This window comes from Agelaius tricolor, unplaced genomic scaffold, assembly GCF_023055355.1.
Source record: "Agelaius tricolor isolate 1412-34295 unplaced genomic scaffold, bAgeTri1.0.p SCAF_54, whole genome shotgun sequence".
Taxonomy (NCBI): Eukaryota; Metazoa; Chordata; class Aves; order Passeriformes; family Icteridae; genus Agelaius; species Agelaius tricolor.
The window spans coordinates 2136129-2157178 of NW_027269314.1; the positions used below are offsets into that span (position 1 = coordinate 2136129).

At 62.3% G+C, this 21050-nt stretch overlaps 1 protein-coding gene across 2 annotated transcripts in view; it reads left to right on the forward strand.

Annotated features, from left to right (window-relative positions):
- ADAM33 (ADAM metallopeptidase domain 33) overlaps positions 1-21050 on the forward strand; it is a 36312-nt gene that overhangs the window by 2135 nt on the left and 13127 nt on the right. For both annotated transcript variants that reach the window (XM_071455853.1, XM_071455854.1), the window contains exons 2-13: positions 981-1063; positions 8662-8738; positions 10874-10949; positions 11727-11803; positions 13107-13293; positions 13717-13782; positions 13872-13943; positions 14525-14691; positions 14787-14871; positions 16257-16399; positions 18916-19093; positions 19808-19897. In XM_071455853.1, the coding sequence (XP_071311954.1) occupies positions 981-1063; positions 8662-8738; positions 10874-10949; positions 11727-11803; positions 13107-13293; positions 13717-13782; positions 13872-13943; positions 14525-14691; positions 14787-14871; positions 16257-16399; positions 18916-19093; positions 19808-19897 (1301 nt within the window). The remainder of the gene's footprint in view (positions 1-980; positions 1064-8661; positions 8739-10873; positions 10950-11726; positions 11804-13106; positions 13294-13716; positions 13783-13871; positions 13944-14524; positions 14692-14786; positions 14872-16256; positions 16400-18915; positions 19094-19807; positions 19898-21050) is intronic.

Genomic DNA, 21050 nt, shown 5'->3' on the forward strand with positions numbered 1-21050 from the left:
GCTCTCCCTCACAACGTTTGGCTTGGCAAGGTGGCCCAACCCTTGACATTTTTGTTCAGCCTCGTCCCCTCTCTGCAGGAGCTTCAGATTTTCGTTTTTTGTTCTGTTGTCATCCGGGCTTAAGTCATCAGTGGCTGCTCCCTGCGCTGCAGTCAAATCCAGCCACATTGTTTAGGAAAAAAATAATCTTAGAAAGTCTGTCTGCCTTGGATGGAGCCAAGGAATGGCTTGTGCTGCCTGCCCGGGGGGGCTGGGATGGCTCAGACCAACCCTGACAGCCACGGCCCTCCCAGCTCCTGCTGCAGCCCAGCCCCGGGCACAGCGTGCACTGGGGGTGACAGAACCACAGTGCCCACCAGCCACAGAGCCATGTGGCACTTTGGGTGGGGAGGGACCTCAGAGCCCCTCCGGTGCCACCCCTGCCATGCAGGGACACCTCCCACCGCCCCAGGCTGCTCCCAGTGTCCAGCCTGGCCTGGGGCTCTCCAGGGATGCAGGGGCAGCCCCAGCTCCCACCTGCCAGCTGCTTCTCCAGGGGGCAGATCTGGGGGATTTGGGCCCCTCTTCTGGGGTGTGGGTGGGAGCAAAGCTCCTGGGAGCTTCCAGGACTATGGCTGGGCCAGCTCTGAGGGGCTGGGCTGGGAGGGGGTGACACTGGGGGTGACACTGGGGGAGGCACTGGGGGTGGCACTGGGGGTGGCACTGGGGGTGGCACTGGGGGTGACACTGGGGGTGACACTGGGGGTGACACTGGCCTGGGGCTGGGCTGGTGAGGGGGTGACACTGGGGGAGGCACTGGGGGTGACACTGGGGGTGGCACTGGGGGTGGCACTGGCCTGGGGCTGGGTCCATCCCCTGAAACACCCGTGAGGAGGCTCTGGTGGGTGCTCAGCTCTGTCCCTGTGCTGGGGCTGTGCAGAGCTGCAGCTCCCCCAGGCTCTGCTCAGCAGCTCTTGTCCTCTCTCCTGTCCTGTCCCCAGGGCCACTGTCCCACGGAGAGCGGGTCACCCCCCACTGGCTGCTGGGGGGCCGTGCCCGCAGAGCCGTCAGCCTGCAGGAGCAGGTAAGGGCGCTCCCAAACCCCTCCTGCCTCCTCCCTCCTCTGCCCACAGCCTTCCCGGTGGGACACCATGGAGCCCTTGGGCTGCAGCATCCATGGGCAGGGTGTGGAATTCAGCATCCATGGGCAGGGTGTGGAGCTGCAGGATCCATGGGCAGGGTGTGGATTTCAGGATCCATGGGCAGGGTGTGGAGCTGCAGGATCCATGGGCAGGTTGGGGAATTTCAGGATCCGTGAGAAGCTTGGTGAGTGTCAGGATCCATCACCAGCCTCGGGTGATGAACAAGGAAAGCAGGGGATGCAGCAGTGAGTTAATTAAACAGGAGGAGGATGGCCAGAAGCTGCAGGGTGAGTGGAAGGGAGCTGGAGAGCTCGGAGGGAGGAGCTGGAGGTGACCTGGCAGCTCCTGGTTTGGGACGGGAGGAGCTGGAGGTGATCTGTCCTGGTTTGGGCCAGGAGGAGCTCAGGTGATCCATCAGCTCCTGGTTTGGGATGGGAGGAGCTCAGGTGATCCATCAGCTCCTGGTTTGGGCCAGGAGGAGCCCAGGTGATCCATCAGCTCCTGGTTTGGGACAGGAGGAGCTCAGGTGATCCATCAGCTCCTGGTTTGGGATGGAAGGAGCTCAGGTGATCCATCAGCTCCTGGTTTGGGCCAGGAGGAGCCCAGGTGATCCATCAGCTCCTGGTTTGGGACAGGAGGAGCTCAGGTGATCCATCAGCTCCTGGTTTGGGATGGAAGGAGCTCAGGTGATCCATCAGCTCCTGGTTTGGCTGGGATGGGAGGGCAGCCAAGGGGAAGTGCTGCAGGTTTGGGAGCAGTGCCCTGCAGGGAGCAGAGGGCATCTCCTGCCAGGGCTGTCACCCCCTCCCTGCCGCCCCCGCTGTCCCCACATCCCTGCATGAGGCGTCTGTGGCCACCCTGGCCAGGACGCGGCCCCTTGCCCTGGGCTGCAGCAGCCGGGAGGGGCCTCCGGGGCCACCTCACCTGAGATGCTCCGAGCGAGCCCTCCGTGCCAAAGGTGGAGCCAGCGGGGCTCGGCAGGGGCTTCGGGCTGCCCTGGCCCTTCCAGGGGAACCCGGGCTGGCTGCTCCTGCCGAGGCTGCGAGAGCCCCTGTGGGTGCTGTGCTCGGCCTGCAGAGATGTCCCTGGCCTGCAGAGATGTCCCTGGCCTGGAGAGATGTCCCCGGCCTGGAGAGATGTCCCCGGCCTGGAGAGATGTCCCCGGCCTGCAGAAATGTCCCTGGCCTGGAGAGATGTCCCTGGCCTGGAGAGATGTCCCCAGCCTGCAGAAATGTCCCTGGCCTGGAGAGATGTCCCTGGCCTGGAGAGATGTCCCCAGCCTGCAGAAATGTCCCTGGCCTGGAGAGATGTCCCTGGCCTGCAGAGATGTCCCCTCCCTGCAGAAATGTCCCCTTCCCGTGGCAGCCCCAGCCCCGTCTATATTTAAGTTGAAGCCACTTGAGCCGGGGATCGCGTGGCAGGGCACGATTATTTCTGCTCCTCTATTTATGGGTGCCCCGGTGGTGCCGGGGGTGCAAAGGGCACCCGGGGGGTTTTTGGGGTTTCAGGGGATTTTAGGGGCTCTGGGGCTCGGGGCTGCGGTGTCTCCTGCCACCCGGCCGGGCTGGACAAGGAGCTGAACAAGGAGCTCCCGTTCCCGGCCAGGCAGGGAGGGAGCGGGGCCCGGGCGGGGCTGGAGGGGGCGGCTTTGGGCAGGGATGGGGACGGGCACAGCCCCCGCTGCTGCCGGCGCTCATCTGTAGGATCAGTTCAGTCCGTTCAGTCCCCGCCCCGTCCCCTGCTGCCCTCCAGCAGAGATCTGGAAATAACCGGGGATGCGCCCATGGGGCGCTGCATTCCAGCCCGGGCACCCCCGAATCCTCCATCCCCGCCCGGGGGCTGCTCCTCCTGCCCTGCCCGGGATGGGGGCAAGGGCTGCCCGGGCTGCCAGGGGCTTTTCCAGCCCTCCAGAGATGGAACTGGGGCCGGACACGGAGATGGAAATGGGGCTGGACCCAGGGATGGAAATGGGGCTGGACACAGAGATGGAAATGGGGCTGGACCCAGGGATGGAAATGGGGCTGGACACAGAGATGGAAATGGGGCTGGACCCAGGGATGGAAATGGGGCTGGACACAGAGATGGAAATGGGGCTGGATCCAGGGATGGAAATGGGGCTGGACACGGAGATGGAAATGGGGCTGGACCCAGGGATGGAAATGGGGATTGTATCCAGCAATGGAAATGGGGCTGGACCCAGCAATGGAAATGGGGCTGTACCCAGAGATGGGAACGGGGCTGTACCCAGCACTCTTCCCTGGGAGAAGGAGGGGAGGGGAGGATTGGGCTGCCCGCAGTGGTTCAGGGTGCTGAGGGTACTTCCCTGCCCTGCTCCCTGCAGGGAAGCCCTTTACCCCTTCTTTCCCCCTTCTTTCCCCCTTCTTTCCCCCTTCATTTCCCCTTCATTTCCCCTTCATTTCCCCTTCATTTCCCCTTCTTTCCCCCTTCTCCCTGTGTGAGGTGTGGTTGCACTGAGCAAACCCTGCCAGTTCTGTTCTGAACCAGCCCAAACTCTGCCCTGGCCCCTGGGCCTGGCTGCCCTGCTTCCTGATTCCCAGCAGAGTTCCTGGCTGGATGTTCCTGGCTCCCAGGGATGCTCCTGACTCCCAGGGATGCTCCTGGCTCCCAGGGGTGTTCCTGGCTCCCAGGGGGTGTTCCTGGCTCCTAGGGATGCTCCTGGCTCCCAGGGGTGTTCCTGGCTCCCAGGGGGTGTTCCTGGCTCCTAGGGATGCTCCTGGCTCCCAGGGATGCTCCTGGCTCCCAGAGATGTTCCTGGCTCCCAGGGATGCTTTTCCAGAGAGCAGTGGGTGTAAGAGGTTCCTCTCTGGATCCTGCTGGGGTTGGCCAAGTGATGCAATCCCTTGGGAGCTGTGTTCCTCAAGCCTCTGCTGGCACCTCCTCAAGCCTCAGAGCTGGCACCGGCTGCCTGGGGAGGCCCTGGTGCAGCCCAGCTGCTCCAGCAGCTGCAGATCCCATCAGCAAATCCTCCTGGAGCATCCCTGGTAGGCCCCATCCCTGTTCCCCCGTCACATCCGGGCTCTGGGAGCTTCCCTGGGAGCTCAGGGCCTGGGGGAGCAGCCTGAGCAGATGGCTGGGCTGGGAGCTGAGCTCTGGGACCTGGCCTGGGAGATTTCCAGGGAACTCGGTGCTCCCTGAGTCCCAGCAGGGATGGAGGCAGGGGAGGATGCGTGGGGAGGATGGTCAGGATGGGAGCTGGGGGGAAATGGGGAAGAGCAGCTCGACACCCTCAGCCCTCTGCAAAGAGCCCTGGGGTTTGTCTCATCAATGGAGTGGAAAGTGAAACCAGACTCCATCTGGGCCTGCAGGGTCCCTGGGCTGGTCACAGGCTGGGGCCTGGCCAGGCAGAGTCATCCCAGCTGCAATTCCATCATTGCAGCCCCTCCCAGCCCCTGGGGGACTGCCTGGGCTGGATGGCCTGCAAAGAGGCCACCCCTGCACCTGCAGCCAGGGCTGAGAGGGGATGCTCCCTGCAGCCCTGTGGGGACTGGGGCACTCTGTTCATGGGGGCTGGAGAAGGAGATCAGGGAGCAGGAGGGGCCCTGGATGGTGCTGGAGCCTGTGAGGATGCTGAGACCTGTGAGGATGCTGAGACCTGTGAGGATGCTGGGACCTGTGAGGATGCTGGGACCCAGGATGATGCTGGAGCCTGTGAGGATGCTGGAGCCTGTGAGGATGCTGAGACCTGTGAGGATGCTGGGACCTGTGAGGATGCTGGGGCCTGTGAGGATGCTGGGACCTGTGAGGATGCTGGGACCTGTGAGGATGCTGGGGCCTGTGAGGATGCTGGGACCTGTGAGGATGTTTGGACCTGTGAGGATGCTGGGGCCTGTGAGGATGCTGGGACCTGTGAGGATGCTGGAGCCTGTGAGGATGCTGGAGCCTGTGAGGATGCTGGGAACCAGGAGGATGCTGGAGCCTGTGAGGATGCTGGGACCTGTGAGGATGCTGGAGCCTGTGAGGATGCTGGGACCTGTGAGGATGCTGGGAACCAGGAGGATGCTGGAGCCTGTGAGGATGCTGGGACCTGTGAGGATGCTGGGGCCTGTGAGGATGCTGGAGCCTGGGGTCACGGGAGCCCAGGATGATGTTGGAACTGGGGATGTGCTGGAGCCTGGGGAGATGCTGGAGCTTGGAATGTGCTGGAGCCTCAAATGGTGCTGGATCTTGGAATGTGCTGGAGCCTGGAGAGATGCTGGAGCCTGGGGTGATGCTGAAACATGGATTATATTGGAGCCTGGGATGATGCTGGAGCCCAGGACAGTGCTGGAACACAGGATTATGCTGGAGTTTGGGATGATGCTGGAGCCTGAGACAATGGCAGAGCCCAGGATGATGCTGGAGCCTGGGACGGTTTTGGAACCTGGGATGATGCTGGAATGTTCTGGAATCCAGGATGATGCTGGACCTTGGGATGATGCTGAAGCCTGATAAGTTGCTGCAGCCCAGGCTGACACTGGAATCAGGAATGGGGAATGGGAATGGGATGATGCTGGAGCCCTGGAGGATGCTGGGTCTTGGAATGATGCTGGAATCCAGGATGATGCTGGAGCCTGGAGGAAGCTGCTCCTGGCTCATTTCCAGCGCGCAGGTCCTGGCAGGAGCCCGGGGCAGCTCCCTGCCAGCCCGGGGCACAGGGGCAGGGTTCAATCAGTGCCATCACCCTGCCTGCCCTCGGAGCTGCTGCTGGGCTCCAGTGCTGCCCACATTCCCCGTTCCCACTGCGCTGATCCCTCCAGGAGCTGAGCTGGGCCCGTCCCAGCTGGAACCAGGATCCCTCCCTGCTCCCCACTGCCCCTCCAGGAGCTCCCAGAGGAAACTGAGGCACGGGAGGAGGAGAGCTGGTGGTGCATGCCCTGCCGGGGAGGGGACACCCGTTTGTTCTCCAGCCCCTGGGAGATGGGATGGGAGCTGCCGGGGCCGGGATAACCCGGACACGCACGTTCCCTTTAAGACGGCAGCTGGGAAAGAACATTTTGGTAGTAACGGCTCTGGAGGAGAGGCAGGGAGTAATTGCTGGGGAATTCTAAACCGGGAATGAGCCGGCCGGGACCTGGGGGGAGGAGGAGGAGGAGGAGGAGGAGGAGAGGGCTGCAGGGAGCGGCTGCTGGGGAGATCAGAGACGGGGAGAGAAAAAGGGAGGGCAAGAGGCGGGGGAAAGGAGGGAAACGGCGAGAAAAATGTACAGACCATGTTTGGCCAGAGAGCGATGTTTGTACAAGATCGAGTTCCAAAAATACTGCCCGTTCCCAGCGCCGCCGAGCGGGGATGGAGCCGCTGCCCGGCGGGGCGCGCTCGGTTCGGGCACCGGGGCCGGGCCGGGCCGGGGGAGCCGCCGGGAGGTGCCGGGGCCGGGCCTCGCCTCCCTGCGCTGTGGGCCCGTGTTCCGACAGCGCCGGGGCTGCTCGCCCTGCTTGGAGCTGGGCACACGGAGCCGGAGAGGGGCTCAGCCAGCCCGGCTGCAGCTCCCGCCCCACTCCCGGCTCCAGCACCGCTCCCGGCTCCAGCCCTGCATCCTGGCTGCATCCCCGCTCCCGGCTCCATCCCCGTTCCCGGCTCCATTCCAGCTCCATCCCCATTCCCATCTCCATCCTGGCTCCATCCCCGTTCCCGGCTCCATTGCCGCATCCCTGCTCCATCCCCATTCCCGGCTCCAGCCCTGCATCCTGTCTCCATCCCAGCTCTATTGCCCCATCCCGGCTCCATCCCCGTTCCCAGCTCCATCCCTGTTCCCGGCTCAATCCCTGCTCCCAGCTCTATTCCCGCATCTCTGTTCCATCCCCGCATCCCGGCTCCATCCCCATTCCCAGCTCCATCCCAGCTCCATCCTGGCTCCATTCCCGTTCCTGGCTCCATCCCGGCTCCCTCCCGGCTCCATCCCCTTATCCCGCCCGGCAGGAGCGGCCCCTCGCTGCCCTCTGAGCCTGCCCCGGGGGCTCCTCGGAGCCGCAGCCCCCCGCGGGCAGCCTGAGCGCTGTCTGGGCTGCCCTCGGGGTGGGTGTGCAGGAGCTGCCCCCCGGCAGTAAAACCCCAGCCCGGGGGCGGCATGCCTGCACCCCGCTGCTCTGCACCCCACATGCTCTGTCCCTCTGTCCCTCTGTCCCTCTGTCCCGAGCTCAGGGCAGGCTCCCCAGGTGTCCCCCGTAGCCAGGGCAGGGGGCTGGGCTGCAGGAGCAGCGGCACAGCCAACTCCACAGGAACTGGGGAACGGGATTTAACCTCTGCTTCATCCCGGGCCGTGAATCACCCAGCTCTGCCCCTCCCTGCTGCGATCCTTGAGTTCCACTGCAGAGATGGGATGCCAAGGGCAGCCAGGGCTGGGGCCTTGTGGGGACGGCTCCTTCCTCTGTCCCCTTTCCCTGCAGACCCAGGGACGGCTCCTTCCTCTGTCCCCTTTCCCTGCAGACCCAGGGACGGCTCCTTCCTCTGTCCCCTTTCCCTGCAGACCCAGGGACGGCTCCTTCCTCTGTCCCCTTTCCCTGCAGAGCCAGGAAGAGCTGGCCAGGCCCACAGCCATGGCAGGTGATGGGTCCCGAGGGCTGGCAGCCCGCTGGGCTCCCTGTGTGCCCCATGGATGGGGACAGACTGAGGGGCACCTCAGAGCTCAGGGACCGTCCAGGCCATGGACAGCAGGCAGGGCCATGCTTTCAGTGTCCCCAGAGAGGAGACACAGGGAAGGGCAGCACTGTGGGGCTCTGGCCATCCTGTCACACACAGCTGGGCTGGCTCCAGAGCCAGATTCCTGTTTAACGCCCTCCAAAGAGAGGGAATGAGTAAAGAATGAGTAAAGCCGCCGGCATCCTGGGGAAGCTGAGTCACTGTTTCCTTTCTCTGCCCGCTGGTCTGAGGTATTTTTAACGGCCCTCATCCAGAGCCCAGGTGGGCCTTGGTGGTGATTTCCATCCCCCCAGGGCACCGACCCTCCCAGGGCTGAGGGTCCTTCCCTGGATCAGCCTCTGCAGTGGGGCAGGGCCGTGCTGGGATGGAGCACTCAGAGACCCTGCTCAGGGTGCTCCTGGTGCTGCTCCTCATCCCAGGGGCCATCCTGTTCTGCCTTTCCCTGGGGGAGCTGCCAGCAGAGCTGGATATGCTGCCTCACCCCTGAATTTCCCGTGAATCCTCTGTTATCCTCCTGGGAATCCCCTGTTATCCCTACTGTGAATCCCCCATTACCCCCTGTGAATCCCCTGTTATCCTCCTGTGACTCCCCCATTATCCTCCTGTGACTCCCCTGTTATCCCTGCTCTGAATCCCCCGTTACCCTCCTGTGACTCCCCCATTACCCCCTGTGACTCCCCGTTATCCTCCCGTGACTCCCCTCTTATCCCTGCTCTGAATCCCCCATTTTCCTCCCGTGACTCCCCCATTATCCCTGCTGGCTGGGGGTGCAGGGACATCACCTTCCCTGTGGCAGGGCGGAGCACACCCCGGGAGGAGAGGCTGGGATGCACCTGGAGCTGGGAGCAGAGGAAGGTTCTGGGCAGAGGGACCAATGCTGAGCCCATCCCTCCTTTCCTTGCAGGTGGTGGCACCTGCCCGGGCAGAGGTGGCTGTGACAGCTGAGGGCAAAGAGCTCGTGCTGGTGCTGGAGAGGAACCAGTGAGTGTGGGGCTGGGGAGGGGACACGGGGCACCCTGCCAGGACCCACCTGGGCTGGCAGGGTTGTGGCCAGCAGGGGAGGGGACAGCCCCGCGTGGCTCCATTTGGGCTGGAATGCTCCTTTTGCCACCTTGCTCACCTCCTTCTGGGCTCCTGCTCTGGGTCAGTTTGGCTCCATTTGGGCTGGAATGCTCCTTTTGCCACCTTGCTCACCTCCTTCTGGGCTCCTGCTCCGGGTCAGTTTGGATGCAGGTGGCAGCAGCTCCTGTCCCCTGTGCCCTGTGCCACTCACCCAGCCTGGGACAAGGACACTACCCTCCCCTGGGACACGGACAGGACTTGTGTCCGTCTGTCCTGCCCTGCCCTCCTTGTCCCTCTGCCTGAGACCTCGTGGCATTTTACAGAGCCCCAGAACCCCAGAGTGGTTTGGGCTGGAAGGGACCTTGAAGATGCAGTGCCACCCCTGCCACGGCAGGGACACCTGCCACCAGCCCAGGCTGCTCCAGGCCCTGTTCAGGGCTGGGGACGCTGCCAGGGGTGGGACAGCCCCAGTTCTCTGTGCCCTGGTGGGTTTGTGTCCCGTGCTGAGCAGGGCAGAGCTGCCCCCTTCCCTGCCTCTCCCCAGCAGCCGTGAGTGGCTGCTCCTGCAGAATCCCCTTCCTGCTGCTGCTGGGGTGCAAACCCAGCCCCTTCCCTGGCCATGGCAGGAGGATCTGCCATTCCCGTGCCCTCAGCCCAGCTGTCCCGTCCCTGTCCCCGTGTCCCTGTGTCCCCAGGCTGGCCAGGCCTTGCCTTGGCAGCCACCCAGTGTCCCTGGCAGGAGCCAGGCTGAGCTGTGGCTGCTGTCTGGGCTGTGGCTGCAGTCCCTGGTGCCAGGCACCCATGGACAGGATGTGGGAAGCCACAGCCGTGCCCATGGTGACACTTCTGGGGCCAGGCTGGCTGAAGGCAGAAAGGGAGAGGCGGGAGGGCTATTCTGGGAGTGCTGCTTTCTTTTCTCTGCAGAATTTAACCTTTGGGACAGGGCCAAACCCCCAGACTGAGTCTAAACTGAGAGCAGGGGAAAACCTGGCCCCATTTGTCCTTCTCTGGGTGGCTGAGCCCCTGCAGGGGTGACCTGCCATCCCTAGGGGTGACCTGCCACCCCCAGGGGACTGCAGGCTTCCAGCAGATCGCCATCACCCTGGCATCTGGGCACACAGATCTGGGCAATGCAGGAAAACCTGTATTTTTTCTTTTTCTTTTTCTTTTTCTTTTTCTTTTTCTTTTTTCCTTTTCTTTTTCATTTTTCCTTTTCTTCATCTTCTTTGTCTTCGTCTTCTTCCTCTTCTTCTTCTTCTTCTTCTTCTTCTTCTTCTTCTTCTTCGTCTTCATCTTCTTCTTAATCTTTTTTGTCTTCATCTTTTTCATCTTCATTGTCTTTGTCATCTCCTTCTTCACCTCCTTCTCTTCTCTCTCCTGTCACCCCTGGGGTGACTCCAGCCCACCCTGGTGTTCCCCCAGCTCCCACCCCACGTGCTCTCCAGCTGTGAGCTCAGCTCTGGCTCTTTCCTGTAGCTGGAAGGGATGGGGTGGGATAATGAGATGGGATGGGATGGGATAATGGGATGGGATGGGATGGGATGGGATGGGATGGGATGGGATGGGATGGGATGGGGTGGGATGGGATAATGGCATGTGTCATGCCTGGATCAGGGCAGTTTGGGCACTTTTTGGGCAGCCCTGTCCCTGCTGAGACACAGAGGGACACTGGACTGTACCTGCTGCCATCCCTGTCCCTGCTGGCCATGGGCAGCCTCTGCTTGGGGTCACAGCGGTGACAGGGGCTCAGGGGATGTGGGGGTGGCTCAGGGGGCTCGGGGGATGTGTGGATGGTTCAGGGGGCTCAGGGGATGTGTGGATGGCTCAGGGGGTTCAGGGGGCTCAGGGGATGTGTGGATGGTTCAGTGGGGCTCAGGGGACTCAGGGGATGTGTGGATGGCCCAGGTGGGCCCAGGCTCAGGGGCTCGGTGCGTTGCTGTGCCGGCAGCCCTGGAGCCGCTGCCCACTGCCCCACTGTGTCCCCACTGTGTCCCCACTGTGTCCCTGCTGTGTCCCCGCTGTGTCCCCGCTGTGTCCCCGCTGTGTCCCCGCAGGCTGCTGGCTCCGGGCTACACGGAGACGCACTACAGCGAGCAGGGCCAGCCCGTGACGGTGACCCCCAACCACACGGTGGGTGTGGAGCTCGGGGTGCTCCCCTCTGCACTTCGGGGCTCGGACGGAGCCAGAGCCCAGCGCTGCGGGCAGGGCAGGGGGAATGCGGCAGCGCTGGGCTCCGGGCCCCGGGACACAAACACAGCAATGCCAGGCCCTCCCCATGGCCCCACCGCCCTCTGTCATCCTTCCAGCGCCGGGCGCCGGGCTCTGTCCCGGGCTGTGTCCCAGGCTGTGTCCCTGGCTCTGTCCCGGGCTGTGTCCTGGGCTGTGTCCCAGGCTGTGTCCCTGGCTGTGTCCCTGGCTGTGTCCCGGGCTGTGTCCCGGGCTGTGTCCCGGGCTCTGTCCCGGGCTCTGTCCCGGGCTGTGTCCCAGGCTCTGTCCCGGGCTGTGTTCAGGGCTGTGTCCCAGGTTCTGTCCTGGGCTCTGTCCCGGGCTCTGTGCCAGACTGTGTCCCAGGCTGTGTCCCGGCTGTGTCCTGGGCTATGTCCCGGGCTGTGTCCCGGGCTATGTCCCGGGCTGTGTCCCAGGCTGTGTCCCTGGCTCTGTCCCGGGCTGTGTCCTGGGCTGACCCTGCTCCCATTCCCGTTCCCGTTCCCGGTGCAGGAGACAGAGCTCGCCTGGCTGGGAAACAAGAAGGGAAATGGAAATGGGGACATGGAAAAGGGGAGATGGAAATGGGGAAATGGAAAAGGGGAGATGGAAAAGGGGAGATGGAAAAGGGGAGCTTTTCTGAGAGCTGCCCGTGGGCTGCTGCTCCCAGCCCCTGAGGAAGGTCCCCCTGTCTCTCTGCAGGAGCACTGCCACTACCACGGGCACGTCCGCGGCCACCGTGGATCCTGGGTCGTGCTCAGCACCTGCTCGGGAATACGGTATGGGGGAATGGGAATGGGAACAGGAATGGGAATGGGGAATACAGTATGGGGGAATGGGAATGGGGAATGGGAATGGGGAATGAGGAATGGGAATGGGAATGGGGAATGGGAATGGGGAATGGGGAATACGGTATGGGGGAATGGGAATGGGAATGGGAATGGGGAATATGGTATGGGGGAATGGGAATGGGAATGGGAATGGGGAATGGGAATGGGGAATACGGTATGGGGGAATGGGAATGGGACTAGGAATGGGGAATGGGAATCGGGGAATGGGAATAGGAATGGGGAATGGGAATGGGGAATACGGTATGGGGAATATGGTATGGGGGAATGGGAATGGGAATGGGGAATGGGAATGGGAATGGGGAATACAGTATGGGGAATGGGAATGGGAATGGGGAATGGGAATGGGAAATGGGAATGGGAATGGGGAATACAGTATGGGGGAATGAGGAATGAGGAATGGGGAATGGGGGAACAGGGAGTGGGGGAATAGGGAATGGGGGAATGAACGGGGAATGGGGGAATGGGAATGGGAAGTAGGGGAATGGGGAATGAGGGAATGGGGAATAGGGGAAGGGGAATGGGGGAATGGAAAGTGGAGAATGGGAAACGAGGAATGGGGAATGGGGAATATGGTATGGGGGAATATGGAATGGGGGAATGAATGGGGAATGGGCGAACAGGGAATGGGGGAAGGAACAAGGAATGGAGGAAGGAACAGGGAATGGGGGAAGGAGAAGGGTATGGGGGAATCAGGATGGAAAGAGCACAGGGTCGGTGGGCTGTGGAGCTGACAAAGGTGGGATGGATCCACTGCTCCCTCTCTCTGCAGAGATCCCCTTTGGGACCACCCAAGCAGCTCCAATGCTCCTGCAAGCCCAGCACCAAATGCTTCATGGGCTGATTTTCCCATGGCTCCCATCTTGTCCTTCCTCCTTCTCTCACCCTTCTCCCACCCTTCTCCCAGCCCCAGGACTGGGCAGGCTGGGCAGGGACCACATTTCTGGCAGCACGAGCTTATTCCCAGGAATTTTATCCCTGGAGGGGCAGGTCCCTGCTCCCCAGAGCAGCTGTCCCAGACTGAGCTTTGCTCTGTGCTCTGTAGGGGGGAGGTTTTGGTGCCCAGGTTTTATTTGTCCTGGGGCTGTTTGGGCAGAGATCCCCAATTCTTGTCCCTGCTCCCAGCTTGGGTGCAGGCCAGGCTGATGTGCCACGAGTTTGTGGGGCCTCAGGGGCTGGGGGGGCGCAGGGGGGGAAGCACCACAGGAGCCATCGGGGCTGTTCCCATCTCCAGGGGCCTCATAGTGCTGAGCAGCAACACCAGCTACTACCTGAGCCCCCTGGGGCCCCCCGAGCCCGGCCTCCACCTCCTGCAGCGAGCAGAGCACCTGCCCGTGCCAGGGGGCACCTGCGGGCACGGCCAGCACCTGGGCAGCACCGCGGCTGGCATGGCCCGGCTCTTCCAGCCACGGCACCCACGGGTAAATCCTCAGGGCTGAGGCCGCTTGGGTGAATCCTCATGGATGAATCCAGCCGGGTAAAGCCACACGGGATCTGCCTGGGCACTGGCACAGGGCTGGAGGGGCTCTCAGCACTGCTGACAGCTCCCATGCCCCCAGCAGCTGGGCAGCTGTGCAGGCAGGGGGGGTGACAGGGTCTCTGTGGGTGGCTTGTGTGGCTTGAATTTAGGCAGGAGACCCCAGAGGATGCTTGGGTTGGGTCTCAGTGCTGCATCCTACCATGTGGGATGTGACGTGAGGTCGTTTGGAGCCACCCAAACGTTCTGTGTCACCTTGTGCCTCAGTTTCCCCTCTCAGCTGTCCCTCCTGAGCAGCTCTGTGGTGTCTGGAGGGTGCCCAGAGCCAAGGGCTGCCCTCTTTGCTGAGCCCTGTGTCTGCCTGCAGGCCAGGAGGGATGCCTGGAGGACCATGAAGTACATGGAGCTCTTCATCGTTGCTGATCACACCCTGGTGAGCGCTGGGGGCAGAAAGCCAGGGTCCCTCTCTGTCTCCACCCTGGCCTGAGCCTGTGACCCCTCCCCGTCCTCACCTCTCTCCAGTACAGGAACCAGAACCGCAACCTGGGCCACACCAAGCAGCGCATCGTGGAGATCGCAAACTACGTGGACAAGGTGAGGGACCTGCCAGGTGGCCCCAGGGACTGTCCCTCTGTCACCAGGGCAAGGAATCACAGCATTATGCAACTGTTAAGGTCAGAAAGGGTCTTTAGGTCCTTTGAGTCCAGTCATTCCCCAGCACTGCCAAGGCCAGCACTGACCATGTCCCCAAGTGCCACATGCACATAACTGTAAATCCCTTCAGGGATGGGGACTCCACCCCTCTCCTGGGCAGCCCTGCCAGGGCTTGGCCACCCATGGAGGAGTTCAGGAGCTCTCTGAGCACATGGTGGGAAGGGCTTTGTCCCCCGTGGGCTGAGCTCAGCAGGGAAGTGCTCGCTGCCCTCTGCCTGGGATTGGTGCTGGCATCTTTGGCAAAGAAGGGACACGCTGAGGCGTTGTCACTGAATGTTATGGTGCCACCTGGCTGGCTCCTGTGCCTGTGGAGCCCATGCTTGCAGGCGGGTGTGGGACAGGTGTGTTCTGGGGTCACACAGCCACGGGAAACACGAGGAGCTGCTCGCAGTAATGCCACAGCAGGGAGGGAGGGTGCAGGGAAGTGCAGCCCCCACGCCCTCCACCCGTGCCTGCTGCAGTTTTACAGGCTGCTGAACATCAAGGTGGCCCTGATCGGGCTGGAGGTGTGGACGGAGCGGGACCAGTGCGCGGTGAGCAGCGACGCCAACGCCACGCTCTGGGCCTTCCTGCAGTGGAAGAAATCCCTGAGGGCGCGCAGGAGGCACGACAACGCCCAGCTGCTGACGTGGGTGCCTGCCTGGGGGCGCTGGGGGGCTCCCGGCTGGCGCTGGGCACTCCTGGCCCCCAGCACTGAGCTGGCCCCGTTCTCCTGCCCGGCAGAGGGAAGACCTTCGGGGGCACCACCATCGGGATGGCCCCGCTGGAGGGCATGTGCAGCGCCGACAACTCCGGAGGGGTCAGCGTGGTAAGGGGGGCTGGGGGTCCCTGCGCCACCCCAGCCCGGGGGAGATCCCCCTGGGGCTGGAGGAGCAGCTCCTGAGGCTGGGCCAGCACCCCTGAGGCTGGGTGTGGAGCTGGGGGGCAATATGAAGGTGAGAGGTGATGCTGTAACTCCTAACCTGGGGGGCTGTATGAAGGTGAGGGGTGATGCTCTGACTTGGGTGCAGTGTGAAGGTGAGGGGTGATGCTGTAACTCCTAACCTGGGGGGCAGTATGAAGGTGAGGGGTGATGCTCTGACCTGGGTGCAGTATGAAGGTGAGGGGTGATGCTGTAGCTCCTGAACTGGGGGGCAGTATGAAGGTGAGGGGTGATGCTGTAGCTCCTAACCTGGGGGGCAGTATGAAGGCGAGGGGTGATGCTCTGACCTGGGGGGCAGTATGAAGGTGAGGGGTGATGCTCTGACCTGGGGTGCAGCCTGAAGATGAGGGGTGATGCTCTGACTTGGGGGGCAGCCTGAAGGTGAGGGGTGATGCTGTAGCTCCTGACCCCTCAGGGGCTGGCCAGGGGCACAGGGGGTGAGAAGGGGCTGCTAAAGGTCTCCCATCCCCAGCTCCCAGCTGGCAGCAGCGCTGGCATCTCCTGTGCTGCTCCTGTCCCCTGTGCTGGAGGGCCCCTGCTCGTCCCTGCTTCTGCTCTCTGGGTTTCTCCTACCACCTCTGCCCAGATCACTTCTGCTCCTCCTGGTGGTGGCCCTGGGCATGATGGGGTGGTCACGGTGGCCTTGGTGACCTGTGATCCTTGGGCAGGGTGGTGGGGGCACCCAGGTTTCTGGGTTTTGGGTTCTGCCCTGGGTTTTGAGCAGCTGGCTCCAGCCAAGAGCTTCCCACCAGTCCCAGAGGGGAAAATCAGGAGCCCAAACCCCACTTGTGCCATGAACCCTCCTCCAACCGCTCCTCTGTGAACCTTCCTCCAACCCCTCCTCCTGTGGGGCTGAGTGGTCCCTCCTGTGCCCAGCCCCACTCCCGGCTGTGGGTGACCCTGTCCCTCGGTGCTGGCCCTGGTGACACGTCCCCTCCCGGCTGTGGGTGACCCTGTCCCTCCCTGCTGGCCCTGGTGACACGTCCCCTCCGTGCTGTGGGTGGCCCTGTCCCTCACTGCTGCTGGCCCTGGTGACACGTCCCCTCCATGCTGTGGGTGGCCCTGTCCCTCACTGCTGCTGGCCCTGGTGACACGTCCCCTCCATGCTGTGGGTGGCCCTGTCCCTCGGTGCTGCTGGCCCTGGTGACACGTCCCCTCCGTGCTGTGGGTGGCCCTGTCCCTCCCTGCTGGCCCTGGTGACACGTCCCCTCCATGCTGTGGGTGGCCCTGTCCCTCGGTGCTGGCCCTGGTGACACGTCCCCTCCCGGCAGGACCATGCAGAGCAGCCCATCGGCGCCGCCGCCACCATGGCCCACGAGATCGGCCACAACTTCGGCCTGGTGCACGACACTCAGGGCTGCTGCACCGAGGCCACCCCCGAGCAGGGCGGCTGCGTCATGGCCGCGGCCACCGGGTGAGTGCTGCTGGCCCTGGGACCTGGCCCCACAGCCCTGGGTGTGTCCTAGATGTGTCCCCAATGCCCTGGGATGTGTCCCCAGTGCCCTGGATGTGTCCCCAGAGCCCTGGATGTGTCCCAGAGCCCTGGATGTGTCCCAGAGCCCTGGATGTGTCCCCAGAGCCCCAGCAGGCCGTGGTGCTGTGTGTGGGCAGGGAATGCTGTCACCTCTGCTCTGGAGCCAGGCTGGCAGAGCTGGGAATGTTGCCCTGGAGAAGGGAAGGCTCCAGGCAGAGCTCAGAGCCCCTGGCAGGGCCTGCAGGGGCTCCAGGAGAGCTGCAGAGGGGCTGGGGACAAGGCCTGCAGGGACAGGAGCCAGGGAATGGCTCCCACTGGGAAAGGGGAGATTGGGCTGGGATCTTGGCAAGGAATTCCTGCCTGGGCTGGAATTCCCAGATTTGCTGGGGCTGCCCCTGGATCCCTGGCAGTGCCCAAGGCCAGGATGGACACTGGGAGCAGCCTGGGGCAGTGGGAGGTGTCCCTGCCATGGCAGGGTGGCACTGGTGGGATTCACAATCCATGTGGTTGGTGCCAGTTTCCTTTCCAGCCCTTCTCCCTCTGGATTTTCCCCCTCCTGAGGATGTGTCATCCCTGATGTCCCTGCCCTGAGCAAAAGCAGGGTTTATTCAGTGTTCATTCCCTGGGTTTGAACCCACCTGCTCTTCCAATGAGGAAGGAACAGTGGGACCCCACTTGTGGTTTCAGGGCTGCCAGATGCTGGTGTTGATCCCACAGGATTTAACCTCAGCCTGGGCAGATTGTGGTGGGGAAAAGCACAGTTCTGGCTGTGTTTGCACAGCCATGGATATGAATATACATAAAAATACATGTAGAGTACATTGGCTTGCTCAGCCTCCATAACCTGCAGGCTCTTGCAGGTTTCCCTCCAGCTCAAGAGATTTCAAAACCACTTTTAAAAAATGTCCTCTGAGTCATCTTGAGGATGAGACGTCCTGCTATGAAAATATTTTTCAGCTTTAAGGGGAAATGAAACTGTTTCAAAGAAGAAGGAGATGCTTCCTTCTTCATAAATCACTGAAACCCCCACAAACGGTGAAATTAGAGAAGACTCTTGCTCAGAGGTTCTGTAGAAAATTAATGTTTGTCCTGTTCCTTACTTCCTTACACACTGTAGGTTCTGACTATTTTATTTTTTGCTGCTCTCTGGGTCCTTTTTGGTATTTTTTCCCGTATTTCTTTAATTTTAAGTGATGTTCACCCATCTCAGCTGTATTTCAGTGGCCCAGGTGGGTGTTTGCTGTGTGCTTCAATGAGCACAGGAAGGGGTTTGCTGTGGCTCAGGGGTGTCTGTGGTGTCCCAGGGCAGAGGTGACAATGTTTTGTGGAGATAATCAAAGCTCCACACCTTTTGTGACAGTTGTAAAGCCTGTATGTTTATTACAGCCCTGGACACATGTGGGAATCGTTCCCCTAAAATGACATGTGTATCTCGGGGAACTCCAGGTCTCTTTTTATCCCCCTCTCAAATACATATGCACACAATTTCACAATAGGTTCATACATACTCATTTTTATGAATTTCACATGACATTTTCCCGCTAGTTCTTCTTTATCAGAAAGAACTCCTAGGTCAGGTTGCCCTGCTCTCACAGCAGTCTCTCTGTCTCTCTCTATCACCTTCTGTCTCCCCCACCCCTTATCTCTATCCTTCTCTGAAGTAGTTTCTCTGAGCCTAGGCTTTGCAGTCAGGCTAAATGGCTATGGTTTCTAACCACAGACTCAACTCAAAAATGCACATTTCACCTAAACCGAAATAGATTTCTACCCTGGAAAATTTCTGTTTTGCCTCAACACCTGCAGCAGTGCTGGGCTGGCATCAGTGAGCACAGGAAGGGGTTTGCTGTGCCTCAGGGGTGTCTGTGCTGTCCCAGGGCAGAGGTGACACTGCAGCAGTGCTGGGCTGGCATCAGTGAGCACAGGAAGGGGTTTGCTGTGCCTCAGGGGTGTCTGTGCTGTCCCAGGGCAGAGGTGACACTGCAGCAGTGCTGGGCTGGCATCAGTGAGCACAGGAAGGGGTTTGCTGTGCCTCAGGGGTGTCTGTGCTGTCCCAGGGCAGAGGTGACACCTGCAGCAGTGAGCACAGGAAGGGCTGGCATCAGTGAGCACAGGAGGGGGTTTGCTGTGCCTCAGGGGTGTCTGTGCTGTCCCAGGGCAGAGGTGACACTGCAGCAGTGCTGGGCTGGGGCTCACACCGGGGTGCAGGGGGGGTTGATGTCCCAGGGGTGATGCACAGAGGCTCTGCCTGCCCCCCATCCCCTTCCTGAGCACTTGGGGTTCAGAACTGTCCCCTGGCTGCTGGTCTGGCTGGGGTGGGAGGTGTTCCTGGCTCACTGAGCAATGGGGAATCTGCTCTGGGGAGGGTCTGTGCCAGTTTGTGCGTTCGTCCATGTGCTGAATTCCCAGTTCTCACCATTCCCCCCTCCTCTGGCCCTGCTCCCCTGTGTCCCCCCCAGGCACCCCTTCCCCCGGGTGTTCAGCTCTTGCAGCAGGAGGCAGCTGGAGAGCTACTTCCAGAAGGGAGGGGGAATGTGCCTCTTCAACCTGCCCGACACCAAGGACCTGGTGGTGGCACGGAAATGTGGCAATGGCTTCCGCGAGGAGGGGGAGGACTGTGACTGCGGGGAGGTGGAGGTACAGGGGGCCTCGTGGGACATGGGGGACAGGGGGTCCTACTGGGACATGGGGGACAGGGGGTCCTACTGGGACATGGGGGCACAGGGGGTCCTACTGGGACATGGGGGCACAGGGGGTCCTACTGGGACATGGAGGTACGGGGGGCCCTCGTGGGACATGGGGGACAGGGGGTCCTACTGGGACATGGGGGGACAAGGGGTCCTCATGGGATACAGAGGGACAGGGGGTCCCTCATGGGACATGGGGGGACAGGGGGTCCCTCATGGGACATGGGGGGACAGGGGGTCCTACTGGGACATGGGGAGACAGAGTGACCCTCATGGGACGTGGAGGGACAGGGGGTCCTACTGGGATACAGAGGGACAGGGGGTCCTTGTGGGCCATGGGGGGACAGGGGGTCCCTCGTGGGACATGGAGGGACAGGAGGTCCTCCTCAGCTGAGGGAATTCCTGCACAGGGCATTTCCAAGGGAGGGGTTTGCTGTCACCACAGGGCCTCCATCCCAAGGACTTTTCGCAGCCCCACCTTCCTGAACCCATCTATCCCAGTCCCAGCTTTCCCCCCCAGTGCCCAGCTCTCCCTGCTGCCCTCTGTGCCTCAGTTTCCCCGTTGCAGGATGAGCAGGGCAGTGCTGGGATGGGTGTGGCAGGGGCTGGGGGCAGTGCTGGGGAAGGGATGGAGCCCCAGCCCATGGAGCTGTGCTCCCCACAGGAATGCACCAACCCCTGCTGCAACGCTCACAACTGCACGCTCAAGGAGGGGGCCCAGTGTGCCCACGGCGACTGCTGCCACAGCTGCAAGGTGAGACCCAGCCTGCCCGCCCCCTGCCCGCCCCCTGCCACCCTGTGCCATCCCCTGCCCACCCCGTGCCCATGGGATGAGGTGCAGACCCAGCCCTGCCGTTCCCTGGGGACTCCTGAGCTGTTTGTCCACAGGGACACGCTCCCTGTGCCCCATGGGCAGGGTTCATGTGGCACCTTGTGTCTTCAGGGGAATCCTGGCATGGGCTGGGCTGGGAGGGACCTCAGAGCCCCCCAGTGCCACCCCTGCCATGGCAGGGACACCTCCCACTGTCCCAGGGCAGCCACAGCCCCAGTGTCCAGCCTGGCCTTGGGCACTGCCAGGGATCCAGGGGCAGCCACAGCTGCTCTGGGCACCTGTGCCAGGGCCTGCCCACCCTGCCAGGGAACAATTCCCAATTCCCAAGATCCCATCCAGCCCTGCCCTCTGGCAGTGGGAGCCATTCCCTGGCTCCTGTCCCTGCAGGCCCTTTCCCAGCTCCCTCTCCAGCAGAATCCCTCTGGCAGCTCTGTGGCTGAGGTGCAGCTGAGGAAGTGTCCCCGTGCCCTGACAGCCCCAGCAGCCCCACAGGGCACCTGTCACGTGTTAGAGCTGCCAGCTGTGCCAGCTGTGCCAGGAGGCACCGTCACTGCCCCCTGTCCCCAGCCTGTCCCCCTGTCACTGCCCCCTGTCCCCAGCCTGTCCCCCTGTCACTGCCCCCTGTCCCCAGTCTGTCCCCCTGTCACTGCCCCCTGTCCCCTGTGTGTGTCCCTATGTCACTGCCTCCTGTCCCCTGTGTGTGTCCCCCTGTCACTGCCCCCTGTCCCCTGTGTGTGTCCCTATGTCACTGCCCCCTGTCCCCAGCCTGTCCCCCTGTCACTGCCCCCTGTCCCCTGTGTGTGTCCCCCTGTCACTGCCCCCTGTCCCCAGCCTGTCCCCCTGTCACTGCCCCGTGTCTCCAGCCTGTCCCTGTGTCACTGCCCCCTGTCCCCTGTGTGTGTCCCTATGTCACTGCCCCCTGTCCCCTGTGTGTGTCCCCATGTCACTGCCCCCTGTCCCCAGCCTGTCCCCCTGTCACTGCCCCCTGTCCCCTGTGTGTGTCCCCCTGTCACTGCCCCCTGTCCCCAGCCTGTCCCTGTGTCACTGCCCCCTGTCCCCTGTGTGTGTCCCTGTG